Source organism: Ammospiza nelsoni, chromosome 3, assembly GCF_027579445.1.
Source record: "Ammospiza nelsoni isolate bAmmNel1 chromosome 3, bAmmNel1.pri, whole genome shotgun sequence".
Lineage (NCBI taxonomy): Eukaryota > Metazoa > Chordata > Aves > Passeriformes > Passerellidae > Ammospiza > Ammospiza nelsoni.
Genome location: NC_080635.1, coordinates 47535832 through 47560604, shown reverse-complemented (window position 1 = coordinate 47560604; position 24773 = coordinate 47535832). Strand labels below are relative to the sequence as shown.

At 39.4% G+C, this 24773-nt stretch overlaps 1 protein-coding gene across 1 annotated transcript; it reads left to right on the top strand.

Moving 5' to 3' along the window:
* Positions 1–1336: 1336 nt before the first annotated feature.
* OPN3 (opsin 3) lies at positions 1337–17437 on the top strand. Its single transcript, XM_059468649.1, has 4 exons — positions 1337–1728; positions 12607–12926; positions 13871–14122; positions 16628–17437. The coding sequence occupies exons 1-4, from the start codon at positions 1377–1379 to the stop codon at positions 16895–16897; spliced, it is 1194 nt and encodes a 397-aa protein (XP_059324632.1). The 5' UTR covers positions 1337–1376; the 3' UTR covers positions 16898–17437.
* The last annotated feature ends 7336 nt before the right edge of the window (positions 17438–24773 follow it).

Genomic DNA, 24773 nt, shown 5'->3' with positions numbered 1-24773 from the left:
AAGCTGCTCCTTCTTTTGCAGTGAGAAAAGCCCTGTTGACCAGTGATGAAGAAACAGACTGAACTACCTTTTTAAAGTAACTTTCAATTACTGATTACATCAGTATATGAGAAATTTAACAACATGGATAATAAATAAAGTTAACTTCAATAAGAATATGTACTTTAACCTAAGTAACACCTAAGTGTTTAATTTTTCTGACCTATGACTTTATTCCTACTGCCTTGTATTACAGCAGAAATTTGTCATATAAAATTTACTGCCATGAGAAGCCCATAATTTGTATATAGGTTTGTTTTGAAAGACATCAAACCTACCTCAACTATCCATGTTTTCAGTCTCAGTTCACGCTTAATCTAGACCACTTAATACCACTGTGTATAAGAGAAGAAAAAAACCTATTTTTTGACAAGACATGTATCCACTAAAACATTAAAATTCTGCTGCTTTCACAAGTGATTTTTTTTTTAAACTAGAGTAAGAATAGACCTAAACTGAAAGTTTTCTTTGGCCTTTAGAAGGCTGTCACATATCAACACATATTAAAGCAAACACACTAGAGGTTTTCCCGTGAGGAAAGCCAATGCTTGGTCTGGCAAGGTGTTCTGGGTGTAGAACCATGGTGAGCAAAATTCCCTGTGAAACACGCCGGGGTGGGTTGGGTTCGGAGACACCCTGTTAGGGGCTGGGGGCTCAGGGAACACCGTGCCTAACAGCAGCCAGAGCTGCACACAGGCAGCCACTGTATTCCTGTACAACACACACTGCAGACACGTAAAACAGGCGCCCTCATGGTGCAAACTGGGATGTCTTACTTGCCCATGGCTGACACAGTGCTCGCTCCCACCACAGGTTTGCATGGGCAATGGTGGTGCCGGGTCGCTTTGTGGGCTCCAACTCCTAGAGATAAGCTGTGAGCACTGCGGGGAATCTCCTGAGAAGACACTATTGCCATAATAGGAGTTTTCATTGGCAGGACATCTGGGGAAGAAGCCTAAATATCGGTTCTACCTCTTCCCGGAGCTGGCGGCGGAGCAGGTCTGTCCGAACGCGGTCCTCGTGAGGGAAGCGCTGCTGGCGGCAGCCGTGGCCCAGCCAAAGCGCACAGAGGATTTTTAAGGAAGAGGAAACAACAGCCACATCCCGGCCACAACCGGGCCGCTCACCGCGGCAACAGGGTAACAAGACCTGTTTGCTCAGAAGAAGCCATGCCCGGGCCGGGCACGCCCCCGGGCAGGCGAGGGCGAAGCCACTCGAGGGCGCGCCCTCCGTGGGCGGGAAGGCCGCGGGGACTCCTCCTCCTCCTGCCCGGAGCATCGGCGTGCGATGGGGCTGGAAGCGAGGCGGGAGCCTTAGCCCCGCTCCGGCCGGGAGCCATGCCCGCGGCGAACGGCACGGGCACCTCCAGCCGCCCGGAGCCCGCGGCGCCCGAGCAGGAGGTGCCGGGCGAGCGGCCCCTCTTCAGCGCCGCTACCTACGAGCTGCTGGCGCTGCTGGTCGCCACCATCGGTATGCTGGGCTTGTGCAACAACTTGCTGGTGCTGGTGCTCTACTACAAGTTCAAGCGGCTCCGCACGCCCACCAACCTCTTCCTCGTCAACATCAGCCTCAGCGATCTGCTGGTGTCCGTCTTCGGCGTGAGCCTTACCTTTATGTCCTGCCTGAGGAGCCGCTGGGTGTGGGACGCCGCCGGCTGCGTCTGGGACGGCTTCAGCAGCAGCCTCTTCGGTGAGTGCTGGCGCCGCGGCCGCCGCCTGTCCCTCCCTGTCCTGCTGAGTCGTTCCTCGGCCGCTTGTACCGGTGGTACCGCGCCGTGTCCCCGGTTCCCAACCGCCCCATCCCTGCCGCTTCCCAACCGCCCCATCCCTGCGTGTCCCTGCCGCTTCCCAGCCGCCCCATCCCTGCCCTTCCCAACCGCCCCAACTGCTCCGTCCCCGCTTCCCAACCGCCCCAACCGCTCCCTGCCGGCCGCAGCCGCTCCATCCCCGCTGCCCCAGGCGCCGCCCTGGCGAGGGGCTGGGTGGGGGCGAGGAGAGCCGGCGCTTTTTTGTAAAAAAAAAAAGCGACAGTGCTGGAGAAAACGACCCGAAGCAAAAAGAGAAATTATTCCAGAATCAGTTTTCCTACCTCCCGCCTTTGCCTGTGTAAGGTGTAATGGGACGTGTAGGGAAAAGGACAGGAGCGCTGTTAGAAGAGGTCTCTAGTTGACCGAGTGACGCGCAGAATTCATGAGCATAAAGCACTGTGTTTTGGAGGAAGTGCTGCACTGTGTGGATAAGGAGCACGTATGACTCTGGGTGTAGGGTCAGCAGTGTTCTGCCTCCATGGAAGAGGTGGAAAGCTGCTCCCCAGCAGCCTTCTCAGTGCTGCAACTTGTCTCTTTATAAAGCTACGAGGTGTGAGGCAGTACCTTGAATTTCCTTATCCATATGCGAAATTCGAGTACCATCTTTCAGTCATAATGGTGTCACAGTTGGGCTTTGGGAAACCACTGATTTCTGTGAAATGTTACCGTTGCAGGAGGAGTTTTTACACTATTTCCATTTTCAAAACCTACAAGCTCTTTACTGCTTTCCTTCCTGAAATGAATACATACTCTTTGTAAGTTTGCAGAAGAATAGGTTGCAGTCCAGCTATGTACATGCAGCCTCTTAAAAGGAATATTGCTTTTTCTTTACCAGTAAAGGATGCTGCAAAAGAAGAGACTCGTGTTTCTAATGGTGAAAGTAAATGTTTGGCTAACTTGTAATGAAATCTAAAGCTCATCATGTTAGATACATCTTCTGGCAGAGATCTATAAGTTAGAGGTGGATCACAGTGCACTATAGAGGTGTGCACAGTGCACAGTGCTGAAATTGACTCTGAGGTGATACATTAAAGTCTTCAATAAGCTTTGTAGCTTTCCTGCGTACGTGACTTTTGTTTCACATGGCTCTATGGTCAGCATTTTGTGGGCTACTGTGTGAAGGTGCGTGGTTGCTCATGCTTGATTTGACTCCTGCTGCATAGTGCAGCAAAAATTTTATGTCTTGAAAGTTATGGTGGGTGCAGGATGTAGTTAATCATTTGTATAGTGTTTGGTCTCCATCACTCAGCCTGTTCAAATTCTTGAGGAACTCAAGTACTTGTCTGCCAAACAGATGCTGCCAGACTACTGAATGCTAATCTTACACAGGGGATGTAAAGTACAGTTCTGTTCTATATCTCTTCTATATTATACTTATTTTTTTGATGGAGGCATTTTCCATAAAGGCTCAAAAAAGAGATATATAGTAAGGGTAGAAAACCAGACTATAATAATCTCATACCATCTTCTGAAATAGTAGAAATAGAAACAATGAGGTATATAAATGGGCAAGGAAATGGCTTGATCACGTGACTTTCAATTTCTGTTTATTTTGAGGTATGCTACGTAATTTGTTGCTATAAATATATTTAGTGTTGATGATTTCCTGCATCCCTCTCTTTAAGAAATTTTTTTTTTCAAAAGAAATGTAGGCAAATTCATGGGCCTTGTCTAGAGAGCAGTCAAGTTAGAATCTATGGTTTGTAAAATTACATCTTCCTGTGGTTACTCATGCTATGTTCCTCCTCCAAAATGTGCTTCATCGGGAAGAATTTTTTATTACTATTAATATTAGAAAAGTGTGTGTTTGTGTGCAGTTGATCATATGGAAGTGGATAGTAAATTCACAACTAAATGTTCAGGAATGATGCTTTAGTTTACTTTTTTCAGCTGCCATGTAAAGCAATAGAAAATATTTAACTTGGCTATCATAATTGAATATTCTAAATCATAACCTGATAAAGTGATGTCTAATTTTAACCTCCACAGTATTGTTTTCATATTCTCATCTAGAAATAGAATTGTTCCTTCCTGCTTTTGAAGATAAGTGGTTCCCCACCTGTATAGGAAAACAGGGGCATGTCAATGAGGAAAAAAAAAATTATAAATGATGCCCTGTAGGTAGCATCATACTCTGTTAGCCATCTGGATTCTTGCTAGCATGGGTTCTATTTTCATTTTGTAATGTGTTTATGGAAAAAAAATAATCATTTGAAGCTTGTTTGTTTGTTCCTGTTTGGTACTGTTTTGTTGTTGTTGTTTGGGGTTAGGTATTTTGGTTGGACTTTTTTTGGGGGGCGGGGGGATTTTTCTTGGTGGTTTTTTCCTAGTTTTTATTTGGGTATTTCCTAGTTTTTATTTGTTTGTTTCTGTATTTTTTTCCCCTGGTAGTGGTGAAGACACTGATTAAAGATTTCATTCAGAGCAACCAGGTATTGCATTTGTAAATATGCTTCTCTTGTATGTAACAGCCCAAGTCACCTGTTGTCTTGAGGTGATGGTGGTAGGGAAAGTAATGTCATGTCTTACTTGTGTATTACTTACAAGTGCTTCTGAAAGTGTAACACTCTCCTCAGGAACTTTTGGGAATGTGAAGTACATTTGTTGATCAGAAGACATACAAAATTGACAGCTTTCAAAAGTGAAATTCTCATTAACTAAGAAGAGTACTTACAGCTGTGCAGGGTTAATTGCTCACGAAGCCACAATGACATAATAAAGATGTCTCTAGAATAAAGTGGGGGTAGCTCTGATACCATAGATATGGAGTCTATGAAACCATAACAAATCATGTGAGGCTACTTTAGTGGTGTGGCTGTGTCCTGGGGTTGGACCCAGTCTGGCTCAAATTTAGGTGAGATGACCAAAACCTCTTTATTTACAGCTTTGATTTCATCCTTGGGCATGAACTTGGACATTGCTATGTGAGCTTTCTGTGCCAGCCCTTCAGTCCTGAAGGCTGTTCAGTCTTACTTTCCATCCTTATGCATCTTTTTTAATCAGAAGAACAGCCCCTAAGACCCAATACATGTTGTAAGTTGTTCTCTGCATGTGTTAACTTATATATGAGAGGTTTCACTGATAGTAAACAAATTTGGGGCAAATTATTAAATCTGATTTTATTTTTTTAATGGGTTTTCACTTTAAATTCAGAGCTAATTCTCAACAAATTTTAAAAATCAGATTCTTCCTAATTACTGTAGTTAATCAGGAATCATGTTGAAAATCATGATTCAGCAGTTTTATGTTAAATTTTCAGGTGTTTCATGGTTTTCCTCATATTGTTTTGAAAGCTGAGATCAAGGTATTTCTGTGTTCCTCTTAAGGATTTCAACATGATTAAATACATAGGTGGCATTTGTGCTTAAAATAAACTGGTAGCATCTATATTTTCAGAAGCCTTCATTACAGAATGATGACAACTTCTTTACCCACTCGCACGTATGAGGGCACTCTCTACACTTCCAGTAATTTTGCATTGAAGAATTGAGCATTTTCTTTGTGAGAGTGTTTCTCATTTTGCCAGCCAGTTGGAGGCATGGTGAGATCTGGAACTTAGACACTGTAAGCAGATGCTCACAGTCTGAAACTTTTAAGTTAAGAAGATGGCAGCATAACTACAGATTTTCTGTCTAGGAATAAATGGCTTTTAAAAAAATAGTTAAATGGTTTAGAAAGGTTAAATGGTGCAGAAGTAGAGTATTGCAAGGAACACAAAAACCATTTTATGGTTTTTGTGTTCCTTACAATAGCCTACTTCTCTGTATTATCATAACTCTCTTGAGACAAGTCCATGTAGTAACATCTGCTCTTGAGTTGCATTGCACAGCTCAGAGCCTGATGTTTGTGCTACTGCCTATGTTTTCTGTGAAAGATTTTCATTGAGCCTTTAGAAGCTGCAGAGACCTGCTTGCTACAGTGTAAAACTGATCATTTTGACTACTGAGCATCTGTCCTCATCACACAAATAACAGTCCCTATTTTCTTTTACTCATTAGAGTCTGAAGTCAAGATACAGTTTAGGTACATGTCTTCATAGCAGAGGCCCCAAGAAGGGCTTTTTTTTCTCTACTTCAAAGCCATTCCTAGCACCTCTTATATTAGTGTAGGGAAAATGACATAAATGATTACCTGACAAGTCTTAGTCTAAGCTTTCCTGACGCAGTTGTCTGTTTTAGACACTAATCCCCATTTAATTTTGTTCCAGTGAGTTCCAGTGTTTATTTTGGTACAGGTGGTGCATCCTGGTGTGATATGATAGTTGCACATCAATTAAGTGATGTATTTATACCATGAGGGTCACCTTTCTATGGAGGTGTGCAGTCAGCTCTATGCTGGCCCTACTGCATCTGCCACCCTCTCTTAGTGTAAGATGCTTCTAACTCTTTCCCTGTCTGTAGTCACCCAAGCCATAAGTAGTAGAGATCTGTGTAATCTCTTTATCTGATTTAGCAACACAACTCATATCTGGGAGGTGTGCTATCACTGAAGGCATAGCTTTTTGATTATGGTTTCTAGAGAAGATGCCTGACAGCTAAACATACCCAAAAGTCTTGGTTAGCAGACATAGATAATTTCTTTCTTCAGATAAGAGGGTAGTTGTGAAATACAGGGTCGGGATGTCGTGACCTTTGTGTGTATCTGCTGGGTTCGCACGGATATTTAAGGGGTTTTTTTTAAATGACAGTGGCTGTCAGAACTTGATGTGCACAAGAGAAATTTGTGTACTGCTCACTCTCAGGCAGTGAGTGTCTGTTTTAATACCTCCTGTACACTGAAATAGGCCCTGAGGGGTTTGAGGTGAGCTACTCTTGTCACATGGAGCCTACACACATAACCCCTCGAGCATAAATCACAGCTAAAAGTAATGGCAGCTAAACCATTGGCCAGTACTGGTGTTTGAACACCTTTTAAATTGTGCAGTGGAAGAAAGAAGTGGAAAAACTGTTTGATAACAGGAATGGTCTTGAGGAACAGGCACCAAAACTCTTTATCTGAGGCCGTCTTTTGACAGAAGATTGCATAGTCAGGCTGTACTCTGGCGTAGGCTTTGTATCATTAAACCTTCTTTGCAATTGAAAGGCTACTGTTATTGAAATGTGATTAGAGACCTCTGTTTTTCCTAAATGCAAGCTGGTTTTGTAAGGGTAAAATAAACACTGCCAGCTTTTAATGTAAAATTAATTTAAAGTATTATGTTCCTCCTGGACAAATTACCATTGGTATGCAGCAGCTAGATCTCAATGAGCTACCAAATCAATGTTGATATCTGGGTGAATACTCCATTCCAGTAATGTGAACTAGAGGATGGGAAAAACTATAAGAATTTTACAGACTGTACTGTCCTGTGAAAAGCTAATGTGTGTACAGCTGAGGTTTGTTTGTTTCAAGGCGAGGTGATACCACCACACCCACACCCAGCAAATACTGAAGTAGGGATTATTTGCTTGGGAGTGTCCCGTGGACTTGGCTTCAGTTACAGCCTGTTCATCTAAGGCTCTTCCCTGCACAGTGACAGTGATGTCCTGTGCCATCCTCTTGCATTACCCATGTATGTTATATGCACCGATTTAATCTCACTAAAAGCATTTTCAATTGTTACTCAGCAGATAGTTTAGGATCTTGTGTTACAAATAGCTGGAGGCTCAATCAGCATGCTTTCAGCTTTAGCTTTTTTTTTCTCCCTGAGTAAGTTAATCACTTGGAATATTGAATCTGGAAGAGGTGATTTATTTCACCATAATTTTATAGGACAGCTACATATAAAATATACTTGAAGTATGTTATGTCTAAGAGAAGGGATTTTTCAGCTCCCTAGATTTGAATGCAGATGTTAAAATTATTTGTAAAATTAAAAGTGATAAATAGCTGGTGCCTAAATCTTATTGCAATGCCTAATTGCTGAATTCAGATAGATTGGTTATATATTTTGTAGTACAAAACTAGAGAGTGCAATAACACATTTTCTTGCCATGGACAGGAAATTTCTTCTGCTCAATTTCTGCTTTCTGGCTTTTCAGATGTGAAAAGAGGTGAGGAGGGGTTGCAGAAGGATGGCTTTCTTCTGTGATTAGGTATGCAAAATAGTCATTCAGCATTTGAATGTAGGGAGAGGATTAATTGATATAGAAAATAATATGCCTTTTTGTTGTAGTTGAAATGAAGACAATACAAAGCAGCACATTCCATTTTCAGAAGGCTTCAAACTGCTTTTATTATAGCATGCATGCTTTTTATACAGTCTTAAGAAACTCAAAAGTTTACACTTTACTCATTGGTCATGAAGGAAGAACAAAGTGCTTACTGGAATAAGCTGTTGCAGGTTCTCTTACTTATCCTTCTTTCTTTCTTGGTTTCTATGTCAACAACCTTGGTAGAAAATTCTTTCAGGGGTAAACATGGATCCTCATATCAAACTTCTCTCTGGCTCTCAGAAGTTGCTGTAAAACCTCTTCCTCACCCTTTGACAGAAGCCACAGTCTGTCTCAGAAATCGATCTTAGTTGCTACATTGTGCTGCAGTTGCTCTGCAGAGATGCTCAGACTTTGGGAATATTTGATATCACCTCTGGCCAAATTATAGGCCATGCTTGGGGCATGGCCTCAATATGAAAATAAGGTGTACCTTGCATAGAGAGGGCAGAAGCTGTTGCAACTCTTCAAACTCATTGAAAGTAACACTTCAGTTCTGAAGGCACTGCAATATTTTTCTTCTAACTAAGGATTATAAACTCAGAATATACACATTGTGTGGTATAACGCAGTATAGTTTAGCTGTGTTTTACAGTCTTCTCTGTGATGACCTACACTATGCAGATTGAAGCATTTAATGATGTATCCAGAACTGACTCCTGAAAAAGCCCAGAATATGGAAGAAATAATTAGCACATATGTTACATAATAAAATCTACACTAAATGCAGTATTTCAGTGGGGAAACAATGCAAAATGGCAAAAATGAGAATTTTCTTTATAAACATCCAAATAACAAGAAGTGGCTTGTCACTGCTCCCTGATTGTGTATGACTGGCTGCTGGCGAAGAAGAGGAGTTGCAACACAGAAATTGCAAACTAGTGGCTTAACCAAGAAGACACTTCAGTTTTGCTACATTTATCTGCAGCTTCAATGGGAATGACCCCATTTGTGCTAGGGTAATTGCCCAGGCTTAAATCAGAGCTAAAACTAGCAGCAGTTCCTAAACACAAAGAGTGTTTATGTTTATAATCAACACATACAGATAGGGGTATTGTCTGAGATGAAAATCTGTAAATCAGACATGCAGTCTCTGGAAACACTGGGCAGTAGAGTCTTTCTGAAAGAGTTAGAAAGAGTGAATTGCTGGTAGAGTAAATCAGCTCTCAGAATCTTGGGTCTTAGCCTTGGATCAAAATATGTAGATCTCCAGTACCTCGAGATGCAAAACAAAATTTGTTTCTGATAAAAGGTGGAAATGGTAGAATTGGTTTGAAATGTGTATTTTTGCTAAGAGGGGGCTAATAGCCAAACAATAACCATAATGGCTTTCTGTAACAGATTTGCTTTTTTAATCAGCACACATTTCATCATATTAAAATATGCAACTCAGGATGAAAAGTAATAATTTCCAGAAAAGCTCCTGCAGAGGAGTGGGGGCAGGGAGGGAGGTAAAATTCAGTGCTTTCCTCTGCACTAGACTACAGAAACTGAATGAAACATAAAAAATGCAGCTATAAGCATGCATAAATCATATATATCTTGTGCTGTAACCTGCATTTACTGCCTCAGTGTCTGCGTGCTGCCAAACGCTCCTTGAATACCAACAGAGCAGGGATTTGTATTTTGGTGCATACTGTCCAACGGGCTGTCCAAGGTCCCATTTACAGTTCAGGGAGGAAAATTCGAGTATGGCTTTGAAGAGCAGTGGTTTTATACTGAAAGAGGCTTGATAGAACATTATTCAAATGTGCACATACTGATTTTTAGAGATACTGAGCATTCAATGACTTCCTTGAGAATGTCAAGGACTTAGGAAATTATTTCTTGTGAACACCTGTACTTTCAGCCAAGCATGTGAGCTTTTGATTACTTTGTCATGGCTACAATTCAGCATCCATAAAAGGGATGGGGAAGTATTAAGACCACACAGGGGCATTAGTCATTGAATACCATTCAATGAAGGAAGGTGGTAAGGAGCAAAAGGTTAATTTAGGTATTCTGACTCATTATCCTGAGGAGCTGCTCTTTCTCTCCACTGCTCAGACAAAGCTGCAGTGCACTATATAAGCTAACAGAACCTTTAGCTGAGTGATGTGATTTTCCTCCATAAACATGTCTGTAGATGACTATCATAACTGTCAGGTAAACTTTTTTAATTCCTAATCTTTGGGTAAGAGACATGGAAGGGGAACCTGTTGCCTTAACTTGTGTTCAAGAAGTAGACTGCATTTGATTGAATAAAGCACTTACCTTAGCCAGTGTAAGTACCTATAAAATCCTGTAGTTATTTTCTAATGCCTACTAATATTTTGCTTAGGTATGCATTGTTCGATGTATTTTCAGCATGTTAAGTACCAAAAAAGGCATGATGAACTTTTCAACTTCATTTTAAAAAAACCCAAAAAACCCACCAACAAACCCAACTGAAAACCCCTTTTCACCCACATTTGCTAGTCCAATTTCAAGCTATGAGAGTGAAATTCTACAGCAATGATTTATACAAGGAAAAAAACCCTACAAAACTAAATGGGAAAGGTTACTTCATTGCCAACAATGTCTACATCTTTTCATGATGAAAGTTGAAAGATAACTAGAAAAAAATTTTTTAAAATTGTTTCATTTTAAAGAGATATATGAAACAGTGTGGCACATTTTCTTTTAGACTGGGAAATTCCCTTAATCAAGAAAAGTTTCTAACTCACCTCTTATAAAAAGGGAATCTTTTCATAACTACAGGATAAAGTAATTTTTTAAAGAATCCTAAAGGATATCCTACTGTGAGATACTTGGTTAATAATAAACTGCTTTTGCTGTTGAATATAGAGAGGCTATGTGTTTCTCTAGATTGTGTTATTCTTAGTTGTCTTCCTAAAATTCATGTTGCTGTTCCTTCTGCGCTGTTGTTAATTTATCTGCAATAAATGTTTATCCTTTTTCAAAGTGAGATCAGGTTCCTGTTGAGTAAAAAATGGTTGTTCTCTGTTTGGTAGTGAAATCTGCACAATTAACCTTCTTAGAGCTTATGACACATATGAATGTACTTGGAGAATGGAAATGCTGTGCATATGCATGAAAAAAGAGTTGTGCTTTGTATTAGATAAAATCTATACAGATTTAGACACAGATATCTGTATAATCTCAGAGAATGCTGTGAAATACACTCTTTTGTTGTTTAGGAGCCCGTGTTTATGAACTTGGTGACTGAATCATAACAGATTTCAGGTGTTTGGCAGTTGCCTGACGGACAATTTGGTTTTTGATCATCAAGTGTTACAGACCATTGAAATAGAAATCCTTATATTCTAATCAAGACAGAAATACCTTAGCTTCATTAAATTTTAAAAGTGTCAGGATGGGGTAGTACTGGGAGCTGAAGATAATGTGTGATTTCTGTCATAACATGTTAATAATTGTGTACTGAGTTTGAGGTGGACAGAAAAAGAAGAGAGTGCACAAATAAACAAGGAGTGATATTTTTATGAAAGCAGCAAGATAGGAAAGGACACTCAAAATAACTGAATGTCTTTCAGATGGGACACCTTCAGCAATGTAATGCTATGTCTTCCTGGTTCTTCTTGGAATGCAAAGACTTCCAGGATATCTTGAAATAGATTGGAATTATTCTAGTCATTTTATTCACATTAAAGGTGCACATCTCTGCTTTCAGTTAATGAAGGCTTTTTTTAATTTCAGTCTCAACTCTGAGTTCACTAAGTTTCTAAGAGATTTTTTAATTGCTGATCATCTCAGTTTTATGTGATAGCTTATTCTTTTAAAAGCCCTAAACAGACAAAGGAAACCACAAACCCCAAAGGAACATATAACAACAACTGCCACCAGGAAAAACCCCAAACCTTGGACCATGATACCTCACTGAATGAAGTAATGTTTAGGAAGAGGTATTGGCTTGTGATGGTGTTCACAGGGGTTTTAGGATGAGGGAAGAGATGAGAATTTGACTCCATGTTTCAGAAGGCTTGATTTATTATTTTATGATATATATTATATTAAAACTATACTAAAAGAATAGAAGAAAGGATTTCATCAGAAGGCTAGCTAAGAATAGAAAAAGAATGATAACAAAAGCTTGTGACTGACTGAGACAGTCCAGACAGCTGGACAGTGATTGACCATTAATTAAAAACAAGCACATGAGACCAATGACAGATCCACCTGTTGCATTCCACAGCAGCAGATAATCATCATTTACATTTTGTTCCTGAGGCCTCTAAGCTTCTCAGGAGAAAAAATCCTAAGGAAAGGATTTTTCAGAAAATATCATGGCTATGTTGGCTTAGTCTCTTTTTCCCTTGTCCCACTTTTTAGCCATTGTACATCCTGGATCAGATGTCAGCATCCTACTCTGAGTATTTTGAAGTTGGTGATTCTGTTTGGCTTAGTAGTTAGTGAGTAATGCACAAAAAGTCTTATTGGTGTTACATTCATAATGTGAGTTAGGTCATTTTGAGTTAACCTGCTAGCAAAGGAAACATTTATCAAGAAGAGTGCAGTCCTGTTTACAGTATTTGTGAATATTTTAATTGATTTTCTTTATTTTTTTTACAGGAATTGTTTCCATTATGACTCTCACTGCTCTTGCCTACGAGCGCTACATTCGGGTGGTGCATGCGAAGGTGATTGACTTCTCCTGGTCGTGGCGGGCTATCACGTACATCTGGCTGTACTCACTGGCCTGGACTGGAGCCCCTCTTTTGGGCTGGAACAGATACACACTGGAAATTCATGGCTTAGGTTGCTCAGTGGACTGGAAGTCAAAAGACCCCAATGATAGCTCCTTTGTGCTCCTTTTTTTCCTTGGCTGTCTAGTAGCACCTGTTGGGATCATGGCCTATTGCTATGGCCATATTTTGCATGCAGTAAGAATGGTAAGTTAGTGAAAGTAAGACTTCCCTTAATGTAATATTGTCAGTGAAAAAATGTTGAAACTGTATATGAAAGTTGGATCCAAGCCAAATTTTCACTCTCACTTCCCTTTTAAACTTTTGAAAATTTGATGTTCATCTATGTCAGATACCACTAGATAGGTTGTAGGATTGGGAGAGAGCCAGCTGAGAGCTATTGAGGTCTGTTTGTTGTGTGGTTTTACTGGGAGGAAGTAGGGAAGGGCTAATGCTTGCTAATCCACATCAGATCCTCACCTGAAAATTCAATACAAATCCTTAGAATGAGAAGGTGTTAATGATTCATACTCTGTGGATAGTTAGTCTGGACCCACTCAAGTTTATGGTCAACAGTATTGGCAGAATAGATAATTTGTGGACTATGTTCATGTCCCATCTTTTCCGTATTTCATGACTCAGGTAACATGGGAACCTGCTGCCTAGTATTCTGCTTTAGAGATTTCATGATTGTAAGGTAACATACTACGTGGCAAAGCATGCAGAGGAATCTGTTTATGATTTTTTTTTTCTCTAAAGATTTTTTCCATGAATCTACAGGACTGTCTAAGTAGTCAGACAAAGGACCACTAATGTAAACTGAATTTGCTTATGCAATAGCTGAGGGCAAGTTATTTTTCTAAAGTACTTATAACTGCAGCATGCTTTGTTCCATCTCTTGATTTGTTGTCTTTTAGTAAATTAGCTATTCTATTTTTTCTCAGCTTGTATTTTTACACTTAATGTAGTGAATAAAATCTGAGAAACATGATGTAACCTTCCAGAAGAACTGTGGTTTAAAAGATAAGGTGTATGGTGTCTGTGCCTTAAACTAAGGGAGTGAGTCAGTTTCTTCTAAATAAATGTAGAACTATTCAGGTTCAAGTAAAACATAAGGCTGTTTTGTTTTGCTATGTTTTTTCTCTCTACAGCTTCGCTGTGTAGAAGATTTCCAGACAGTTCAAGTGATCAAACTTCTAAGATATGAAAAGAAGGTGGCTAAAATGTGTTTCCTGATGATCTCCACGTTCCTTATTTGTTGGATGCCCTATGCAGTGGTCTCCCTCTTGATAACATACGGCTACAGCAACCTTGTAACTCCAACAGTAGCTATCATCCCATCTTTCTTTGCCAAGTCAAGCACTGCTTATAATCCAGTTATCTATATCTTCATGAGTAGAAAGGTAGGTACATTAAAATTTATTCTGAAATTTTTTTTAGAAATTTCAACACCTAGGATAAATGGTAACAATCTAGAAGAAATAAAATCCCTGATGGTGCTTAAATACCACCAGATCATAAATTTAATTTGCTTATCTGTTAATTCAAACATTTAAATCACAAAAGGGACAGGAAAGAGTGTCAGAATGTCTAGTTTTGAGAATTTACCTGTGAAATGGATTGCTGGTAGAAGACCTCATCTGAATCACTCCCTTACCACAGTAGAATTCCATCGGAGGAAGTTTATAATAATAATCAGTGTTTATTTTTTAGGAATAAAAAAACTTGCCTCTGACTTCTGTGTTATAGCAACACAAAGACTGATACGGGGAGTGTACCATGCACATTGTAAACTTCTGAAATCAAAATTGTATAAAGGTATCTGGAGTTTAATGGAATCCCTCGACAAAGGATAAAAAACCATGAGTGATTGCTGGAGGGGTTTTGCTGAGTTTCCCTTCCCTTTAAACCAATTATAGAGGTGGAATTTTCTGTGATTTCCTACACTGGCTTGCAGTTGCTGGGCAGCAGCGTGGGCCAGCCAGCAGCCTGTGGGGACAAGGAGGCCAAGCCAGTGGGTCTGGTCAGCCACGGGGGCAGCCAGGCAAAGGCTGAGAGCAGCTCAGGTCAGGACCCAGGGCAAGGGGCAGCTTAAATGCTTTCCTGAGTAAAAGCAGGAGGCCTCCAATGTGGCCTCCAGTTTTGTTCTTCCCCCACAGCTCATTTCCCAGCAGACTGATCCACAATTACATAGCTGCACAATATCAGAGTTATCCTGGATATGGGAAGCTAACAACAGTCACGTTCAGAAAGGCTTTTTCAACAGAGTGACTTTTTAAATACACTGGCACTGACTCTGTACCTAGTTGTCAGGCTGAGTATCTCTTCTGAAAAACATTTTGTGGGTTCTGATACCCAGCAGCAAATTGAACTTGTACCAGGTATAAGGCCAGTAAAGACACAGGCAGGATATGTGTCAATCATCTGAACACGTTTATGGGAGATGCATTGTGAAGTTTTTTTCTCTTGCCTCTAATTCCAGATTAGGACCAAAATGATAGTATTTTTGCTTAATGTGTTTTGATTATTTTACCCTCAGAAGGAATAATGAAACAAGTTCTCTATAATAACCTTCCTTTATCTGAACTTGTTCTAACATGCTTGTACTTTCTAACTTCTCTGCTACTCTGAGGTAGACCATTACCTCTGAAGTTGTCAAGGCTTCTGTATGACCATTCTTTCTCTGAGATGATCCTTCTATGAGAGCTTGTGATTAGCTATGTTCCTTTCCCAACAGGACAGACCTATTGCCTTCTCTGTGTCAGAGTAGGATTAATTTTCCACAGCAAAACCTTGTTCTAACTTGGCATGTCAGATTGCTTCTTGCATGATATCTAGGAAAACAGAGGCACTGGCCATGCAGGATAATACTGAGTAATCCTTAACACAGCTAAATGGAAGGCTGTTAAAAAGAGATGTCCTACCTCCTTTTCAGAGAAAATGTATATTATTTCCCACCTGCTCCCGGATGTTTGTTGTGTTTGGAATTTTTGTTGTTTTTGTTTGGGGGGTTTTTTTGGTATTTTGGTTTGTTGATTGAAGTCTTCTTCATACATTCCAGGCAATTCTTATTACAGGTTATTAAACAAAGGGGAAGTTGCCCTCTGGTTGCTTGTAGAACCAGGGTTCTTCCCCAAAGCATCATGCTTTAAACGTGTGCAGATATGGAGCTACTGAATGAATGCATCTTTAACTCTCATACCTGGATTTTTGTTTTGTTGAAGGAGAGATCATAATTAGAGAATTAATACAGTGCTACTACTCAAATTTCCATTCTGTGTGCTGGTGAAAGCTTCCACTGAATTCCTCACATTATTTCGTCACACAGTAGAACAGACTTCCTGTGTCATAGGTAGCACGCTGGTTATCTGAAAGACTTCTGTTCCAGCCATATTCAATGGGAACATTTGACTTCTGTGCTACTAACCATTGAAATTTCATTTTACATCTGTGACATTAAATACTTTAGTTAAAATTCCAGACCCTGGAGTTACTTAAAAGGAAGAAAAAATCCCTTTGTATCCCCTCCCTCCCCTTGTTCCTTCCCTCTGTATACTCCTGTGAAGTGTTTGTGGGAATATTCTTTCCCTGCTGGATTTAATATGTGATTTTTGAATATGGAAACAAAACCTATAGCACACTTTGGAGCCTAGTCCTCTTGTCTTTTGCTTGTAGCTGGTAAAATATTCAGTTGCATTTCAGTGCCCTCTGTTGGCTCAGTGATCCTATTCAGATGTAGAGAAAAAAAGTACCCTCTACAAAGGCAGCATGTTTTGTTACTGAAACTAACTCAGAAGATATGCAGAAGTCTCTTATTTTGAGTCTTTTACTGTACTGTGTCCTTCACTTCCTTGTAGATAATGAATGCTTAGGAAAGTGAAGATAATTCTGTTTATTCTCTCTTGCAGTTTCGACGCTGCCTTTTGCAACTCCTGTGCTTCCGTCTGATGAGATTCCAGAGGACAATGAAAGAGATACCAGCCACAGGGAGTGACAAACCAATACGACCCATAGTTATGTCTCACAAGGCAGGGGACAGGCCAAAGAAGAAAGTGACTTTCAGCTCTTCCTCTGTCATTTTTATAATCACCAGTGATGACACCGAGCAAATAGATGACAGCAGTAAACACAATGAGACAAAAGTAAATGTCATCCAAGTAAAGCCATTGCAGGGATGAGCTGAAGAGACATGGGAATGAGTTGGATTTCAGCCACTAGACTGTTGAGGCTGGAGACTGGTTTCAGGGGCAGTGTCTGTGGTCTGCCAAAGGAAACCACATTCTTAAGCTGTGAAATACTGAAGGGATTCAGCATATGAAGCTCTCCAAGTAGTTCACTTTTGGTCACAGTACAGAAATCTCTGCTAAAATTGTTGATGGATGTCATTACTTTGAATCTTCTTAAAGCATATTTTATGATTGCCATTCAGAACTTTTGGTATTTTAATGTTTTCTGAATATTGAGCCTTCGGTGAATAATTAAATACATCTTATTTATATAATTTTGTTCTCAGTGAAATATTTTTTTCCCCACCAACTAGGACATGATCTGGTATTGTAGCTTGTTGTATACAGCTTGAAGGGAAGTACTATGACCTGAGAAAACTATAGTATTTCAGTGTTTCAGTTGGCCTTTCTAAAGATCAAGTAGAGAGTTTGTAAAGAAAAACTACCCACTGTTCATATTTATGAAAGTAAAATTTGAGTAATTAACAATAACAGTGTGTGATTCTTTATTAGTTGACGTACAACATATTTACCACACTGACAACCATGTAACAATTTATGAAAATGGAACACTAGAAGTTTTGGTAAATTTCTTATCTTAGGTACTCTGTTTGAAGTACAGTGAAATGAGCTGAAACTTCATGAAATTATTTTCTTTGAAATAGTGAGATTTCATTTCCTTTCATGAAAAGAAGTGAAACAAGAAATAAATGAATGAAATTAAGGGAGAAGACAAAGAAAGGAAATATAAGGAAGTGAAATGAAATTGAAATAAAATGAAAATTCTTAGGAGAAGTTAAAATTTTGAAATAGAATGGAATGAATTGCAATGAAATGAACCAAAACTTCATGAGGTGATACTCACTGAAATGGTGAGATTTCATTTCCTTTTGTGAAATGAAGAAATTTCATCACAGCAGGGTGCTGAGACTGATCACTCTACACTTTTGGAATCTGGGCCAGCCACGGTGATGGGGTTCACAGCAGCAGTGACAAGCTGCCATTAGGGTTTGGGTTAGGGTCCAGAGAGCTGCGGAGCGTACAGCTCAAGGAAAACTGGGGCTGGAAAAGGCATGCCAAGGCAATCCTGACAGGGCACCAACTTTGCTGCTCCTACAACTTTCTAGTCTGGACCTCCCATGGTGATCAGAAGCTCAGCCCCAGTGACAAGATGCCGTTACACCTAGAGTTGGGGTCAAGAGAGAAAAAGGACCGATAGTTCCAGGGACACTCACAGGGCTGGAAAATGCATAACAAGATAATTATAGTGGGGGCACAACATTTCTGCCTTCGCACCTTGCAGATCAGGGCCATAAATGGGGATGGGCATCTCAGCTACAGCCCCAAGATTGCTAAAAGGTTAGTGTGAAAAAAAAGAAATTCTGAAATGAAGTGAAAACAACGGAATGGAATGGAATGGAATGACTGAAACTGTGAAATGACGCTCCTTGAAATTGTGAGATTTCATTTCCTTTCATGAAATGAAGAATTTTTATTAAGAGATTAGAAAATGTGGAGCTGGCAATGTGGGCACCCTACCGTGATGCCCTTGCAATGCCTTTTTGAGTGTCAGTGTCCCTGGAGCTGTAGGCTGAATTAACAACCTAAAACTACATTTCTTGAACCGTTGGGGGTAACTTTTTCTTGTAGCCTGTCACTGGCTTTGTAAGTGTGGCTCTGTGAAGTTAGTGTGCTGCAGTCCTATTTGCTCATCTTTTAAATATAACTATTTCCTGTACTTACTGCAGCACTGCTTCAAAAATCACACACTACTACAGAATTCAAGTGTTGTAACTGTCAGTCTTTGAGTAGCATCAGTTTATTCACAGTTATTGGCAGTTTCATCATCTTTTAAAAAATTAAAAATTCATCTTTGGTCTATTCTGGTGTTGTCACAACAGAAAATTTATTACAATGTGGATAGAAAGACTGATGCTGGACCTTTCCCATTACAGGCAAAGGATGATTAAAATTAGCATTTGAACAATTGGTTGTTGATTGAGTAACAGAACTGGAGACTTGGATATAGGAGAAGGAGAAAATGGGAAGGATGAAAGGATAAGAAGGGATAAGCAGGGTATATAATTAACGAAGATTTTAAATAAACTAGTTGGTAAGAGCATTCATGATCCTGTCATGCAAAGGGAAATCACAGGTGTGTTGAGTACCATGATAACCTCAGAACCAAATAATTTCTCTTACAGATGTTTCATTGATATTGTGCATTAATAGAAAAATACATATAATGATTTAGCTAAAATACCATTTTTAATCTGCAAATACAGAAGCCTCAGTTTACTTGTTGCCTCCCAGCACCTGGTGTGTCAGGACAGCTGGGAGGCATTTCAGCATCTCCTTCATGCTGGGGAAGGGATCCCCTCTCACCCTGTGCTTTGAGGCTGTCATGAATCCTGAAGTGGTGCCCACTGACCTACCTGGGGCTTCTGTTGCTGTACTGGATCCCATGGAGGCAGGAAACTGCTGGATGGCAACAGATCTGCTCCACAACCACGTGACCTTCCTCCTTTTTCAGCTCCAAGAAGAAACTAGATTTGTTCTGAATGTATCTGACTTCATGCAGAAGAGTTGTGCCTTATACTATTAAGACTTTTTTTTTAATCACAGTGATTACATCAGTCAGGAGATCAGTATTCACAAGCGTACCACTTTTGCTTGTGTCCTGCATAACATTGGTCTCCTGCTGCTGTTTCCTGCTAGAATACTGCATCAGCTAAGTGAAATGGATATGCAACCACTGTACTGTGCTAAACCACCCAGAAAGAGCAGCTTTTAGGAATACATTTATCCTTGGCTTATATAAGCAACCTTCAGCTCAAGAACAGAATTTGCTTGTCTAATATCCAGAGGTAAGAGATGAGTAAAATCTGGCTATGATGGTGGAAGATTTTATTTGATGTACATGCAAACATCTCAGTTTGACAATATCTGCAGTCAGGTATTTTGTCAGTCTATGTCACCACACTTAAGAGTGTTGTTGTTTCTCATGAAGGAAAAAAGGATGAGGGTGAGGCTGGAACTGTCCCAGAGGATGGGAATGCCTGTTCCTGCTGCTACTTAGGATTGGCAGTAGGTGCCCCCTTGGGGTTTGCCTGGCACTTGTGCATGCCCCTGTCCCCCCTTCTGTGGCAGCAAAAGTGGGAAGAAAAGCAGGAGGGAGAAGTGCACAGCTGATCTCAGTTCTCTTCTGCCACAGGCAAGCGCTGCAGCCTCTGAGTTCCACTTGCCTGATGCCCAAGGCCTCCTTGCCTGCTGCTCTGACCTGGCTGTGCATTCCATTTATCCAGCTCAAACATAACCCTTTTTCTTGCTCTCAAAATTAAAATTAATATTTGGTACAAATGAGAAGGCATGTTATTAGCACCAGACTTGGCATGAAGCAGGAAAGGGAATGAAATCTTGAGATTACAATGAGGATCAACTGGGCAAGCTTGAGGCCATATTCCTGCACTTCAGGTCATCCCAGTGACTTTCCTTATTTTTGCCTTGTGTCATGTTTTTTGGGTTTTTTTTTTTTGGTTTGTTTTGCAATTTCAATTCTTCTGTTTCTCTTCTGCCTCTTTTTTTCCCTTTCTTTCCTGATTTTAGGGATTTCAAAGGGAATAATTTGGGCAAGTTTTGGTCCTTTTCCCTGTACTACATTTTATCTTAGTACAATTGGTTGCAGTCACTCCATTTCAAATTTTTGGGATTTTTCAATTTCATTTTTGATTGACCATATCTCCTTTTTGGAGTGTTTGTTCATCTCTGTCCTCTGACTTCAAGATTTCATTCCTTTTCTTGAAAGGAAGAAGCTCTGAAAGACAATGAACAGAAAGAGAAATTATGTTGAAGTTTTGAAGTATCATAAAGTTTGATAACCATGCCTTCCTTTTTATTTCTAACAAAAATATCTAGAAAAATAATTTTCAGTGTAACTAAGCGTTGTTGGTTTTCTGAATGTTGTCCCTTCCTATTCTTATTTTTTCTCTGTATATTTTTAACTAGTTTTTATATTCCTTCATCAATATTTTTTTCTTTTATAAAAGAAGGCCTCAGATGTGTGGACTCTGATAGGTTAAGAGGGAAGCATAACATTTTTGAGACCTCTGCCTTATTGTAAGGAGGTTTGTGAGGTCATCATGGATTTAGCAGTGTGAAAGGGAACAGAACTGATACATAGAAAAATTTTTGAGAGAATGATGTTCAAGTGAGGTAGCACTTACTTTCAATCTAATATATCATACATTTATTCTGCACATAACACACAGTTGTATCTGAACACAGGGGATTCACCAATCCTGACAATTTGAATTGGAAACAGCCTGAGATATACATCAGTTACATACAAGACCATTTTATATCCAGCTGAGACGTGTCACCCTGCAGAGGGAGCCATTGTGTTATCAAGCCAAACAAGACTTTTATTTTTATTGCAGGAATTTGAGTTTTACCTACACCTCTTTGTGATCTGGGCTGCACTTGCAAGCATTTACAGAATTTGTATCCTAGTATAAAAACTAGGCTACATTTAAATTACAGTATCATTTGGACTGGCCAAGAGTACCCTCTCAAATGATTGCCTTTAAGCCAACAAGATTTGTACAACGATACTGCTAAAATCTACAGCAAACAAAAGGCTTCGTGGCCTTTCTTTAATGGGTGAGCTGTTCAGCAGAACCATTTATTTGGGTAAAGAGTCTGGCCCCGATGAGCTTCTGAGCTTCAGAACATCATTGCATTATTTACTATGATACACCAGTGGGCAAAGCAAGTGAAAAACCAAAATTATATTAAAGGAGAACATTTAAACTAGAAGGCAGTATTTGTAGTAGAAGTTACTTTCATTTCCTTTTGCTTAATAATTCTTTTGTGATAGTTATGTACAGAGACAGCCCAATGCACTAAACTTTATGAACTGTAGAAGTTGCACAAATGTTATCACTTGACAAAAACTAATTCCCAGAGAATGTCCCATGACAAGATAATTCACATTTCTACTGTTTTGAACTGGATTTTACTAAAAGGGTGTTTCATATTAAAAATTCACTTTAGTCTTGCTCATTTTCAAAAAGCATTTTTTCAAAGCTCAACAGATAAGGGTTTTATGAACACAAAATAAGAAAAATAAATTTGCTACTTTATAACACAGTGAAGACAGATTATGTTTAGATTTTTGTTGATTCTTCTATTTTTCTGCTAATCTCAGAACTGTTTTCTCTCTGATGAAAAGGCTATCACAAAATGTTAAAACAACATGCCTGTTGAAAGTGAAGCTACCCTAATTCTACTATCCCTAACCTGCCAAAAATATTGAAAGATACTGCAAAAAAAAAAAAAAAAAAAAAAAAAAAAGAAGTAGGAATATTTGTTTTGTTTTTTTTTTTTATAACTTTCACAAATTTTTTTTTTGTCCAAAATGCAAGCCAGATTTTGGAAAAGCTTAGAAGGTATGTGATAGAATATAGTTTGGAATAAATACAGCATATTTAGACTGTGTTCACACAGACAGGTTTGATAAGAAAATGCTTCCTCATTTTCAGAAAGGTTAAACAACTAAATTTTATTGAATGCCAATGGCTAATCATGTAAATGAGAAAGAACAGCCCAGATTTATTTTACTCTTAGGGCACTATGGCAAAATTTCTTTTGGACACATGGCTATGAAAACACATCATGGGCAATTTAATAACTTCCGATTAAATAGATGCCAGTGCATTTCTTGAAGATTTTATTGTGTCTGGATTTTTTTTTTTTTTTTCTGACAGATGCATGTTGAAAATTTGCACTGGTGTCAGTAGATCAGGGAAGCAGTTATCTCTGGAGGCAGTCATATATCAGCTCATACTTATAGTAGGAGTCCTAGTAAAATATCTGTATTGCATATTGAATATCTGTATATAGGCCTTGCCCTGATAAGCCCTGGTTGCTCTTGATGGGCTGCAGCTGCCATGTCCTTAACTGGGCTGCAGCTGTAGCTAATGAAGACAACAGGGGCTGGGCTTGGCCAGTCAGGGAGAACCTGGAAGGAGCCCTGACTAAGAAGCAGCAACAAGCAGAAGAAGTCAGAGCTGTGAAGAACTGCCCCCAAGAAGTATTGCCAAGAAGGTATGAGAAATATGATTGTGACAGTATGGGACTTTAGAAATATGAAATATAACAGAAGATAACAACACATACTTGGGCTGTCCCTATTAAAGGCTGGGTTTTTGCAGTGTTTAATGACAAAAGAAAGGTCACACAAACATAAATACGAATAAAAAACAATAAGGATAGGTTTTGTAGGCACAGGCTTGTTGTATTGAATAACATTTAAACAAAGGCAGCACCACCTCATTTAGTACCTCTGGTGAAAGGTTATGAAGAACTGTTTCCCCTTTTCTGGGTTGCATTTTCTTCACAGACATTTGAAATTTTGGATTTATCTGTAACATTTTAGGTGAAGTAAGCTTGTCTGAACAGCTTGTTTTTGGGGAATACTGTACTACAGATACCACTATAACAATCTCCTCTTTCTAATGCAAGATCACACAGGAGCTGTGTTGAAAGGCTCAATATGAGGTTTATTCATTTTTCTTTAGCAAAATAATGACTGAGATTTAATCCGTCACTGAATCTCACTATTGAATGCTAGATGTAAAAGGGTTTTACTGGGGAACAGTCTAAAACACCCACAAGTAAGGACTGACTGGTCTTGTTTTAATCTGGTACAGTTTGTCCAATAATTTATCTGGTTTGAGATTAAATCTCTGTGGGCAGAATCAGTATTGCAACACTTGGTGATTATTTGCAAGGAGTTTTTTTGCATAAGATTTTTGGTTGCTCTCTGAACATTAAAATTCTTGCACAGGCTTTATTTTATCCTCTTCATGAGAATCCCATCCCAGCTGGCACTTCTAGTGTGTCTGTCTCAGAAAAGCAAATACTTAAAGATTTTTGAAGATGCCCCATTTGTGCTCTGGATTGCCTTTCTTGTGCACCCACAAACAATCTTTTACATGATGACGGAGAGGAAAAGTGTTCCAAGACATCTTTACAAATACCAAATCCAAGCACATTTGAGCAAACTGAGATTCCCAGCACGCTCTTTCTGATTGCAGAGACAGCTTGAAGGACCAAGCGTGATGTAGATCTTTCTAAGATGCATAAACACTGGGATGTGAAACTTGCTAAGTTATTGAAAACTTGATTAGGTGATTGGGATAGGGGTAGGGTACATGTAATTAAAGGGAAGAAACTGAAAAGAATTTTGTGATATTTAGTTGTAATAAATATATTCTGTATCACTTAATAAATTTCATCAAATGTCTGTGATTCTGAGTATAGATCACTGGATTAAGGTTGACAGCAATAAGGAATATTCATTATTTTGTTGAAAAATGTGTCCGATATAGGCGAAAAGGTGGACCAGGCAGCTTTAAAGTAAAGAAATGGGCATCTTCGTAGAAAGCAGACATATTTTCTTAGGGTTTTTTAATCAGCAATTTATGTAATTTATATTTTAATTTTCTTTTATTTCTGTTTGATTTTCACAGTAATGTTAATTGCGAAAATAATTCCTTCCTCTATAGATTGGCAGACAGTATAACAGAGGTACGATCTCAAAAGACTCTTGGAATGCAGGAAGTGCCACTTGCCTCCTCTATGAATATGTTGATGGTGCCCAGAAAGGATAAATGAGAAAAAAAGGAGCTAATTGCACTTGCTGGTCATAGCAGTCAGATGGCCAGATGTTTGAGGCACTGTTTGCTGTGGACAGTTAATTTGAGTCAGTGATGTGCTATGCTAGATCTGGGTAGGATTCCAGAATCTTATTTCCGTAGGGAAAAAG

Coding starts and splice junctions, on each gene's coding strand:
- OPN3 (XM_059468649.1), top strand. CDS start 1,377: ATGCCCGCGGCGAACGGCACGGGCACCTCCAGCCGCCCGGAGCCCGCG. Junction 12,927..13,870: donor TTTTGCATGCAGTAAGAATG/GTAAGTTAGTGA, acceptor TTCTCTCTACAG/CTTCGCTGTGTAGAAGATTT. Junction 14,123..16,627: donor ATATCTTCATGAGTAGAAAG/GTAGGTACATTA, acceptor TCTCTCTTGCAG/TTTCGACGCTGCCTTTTGCA.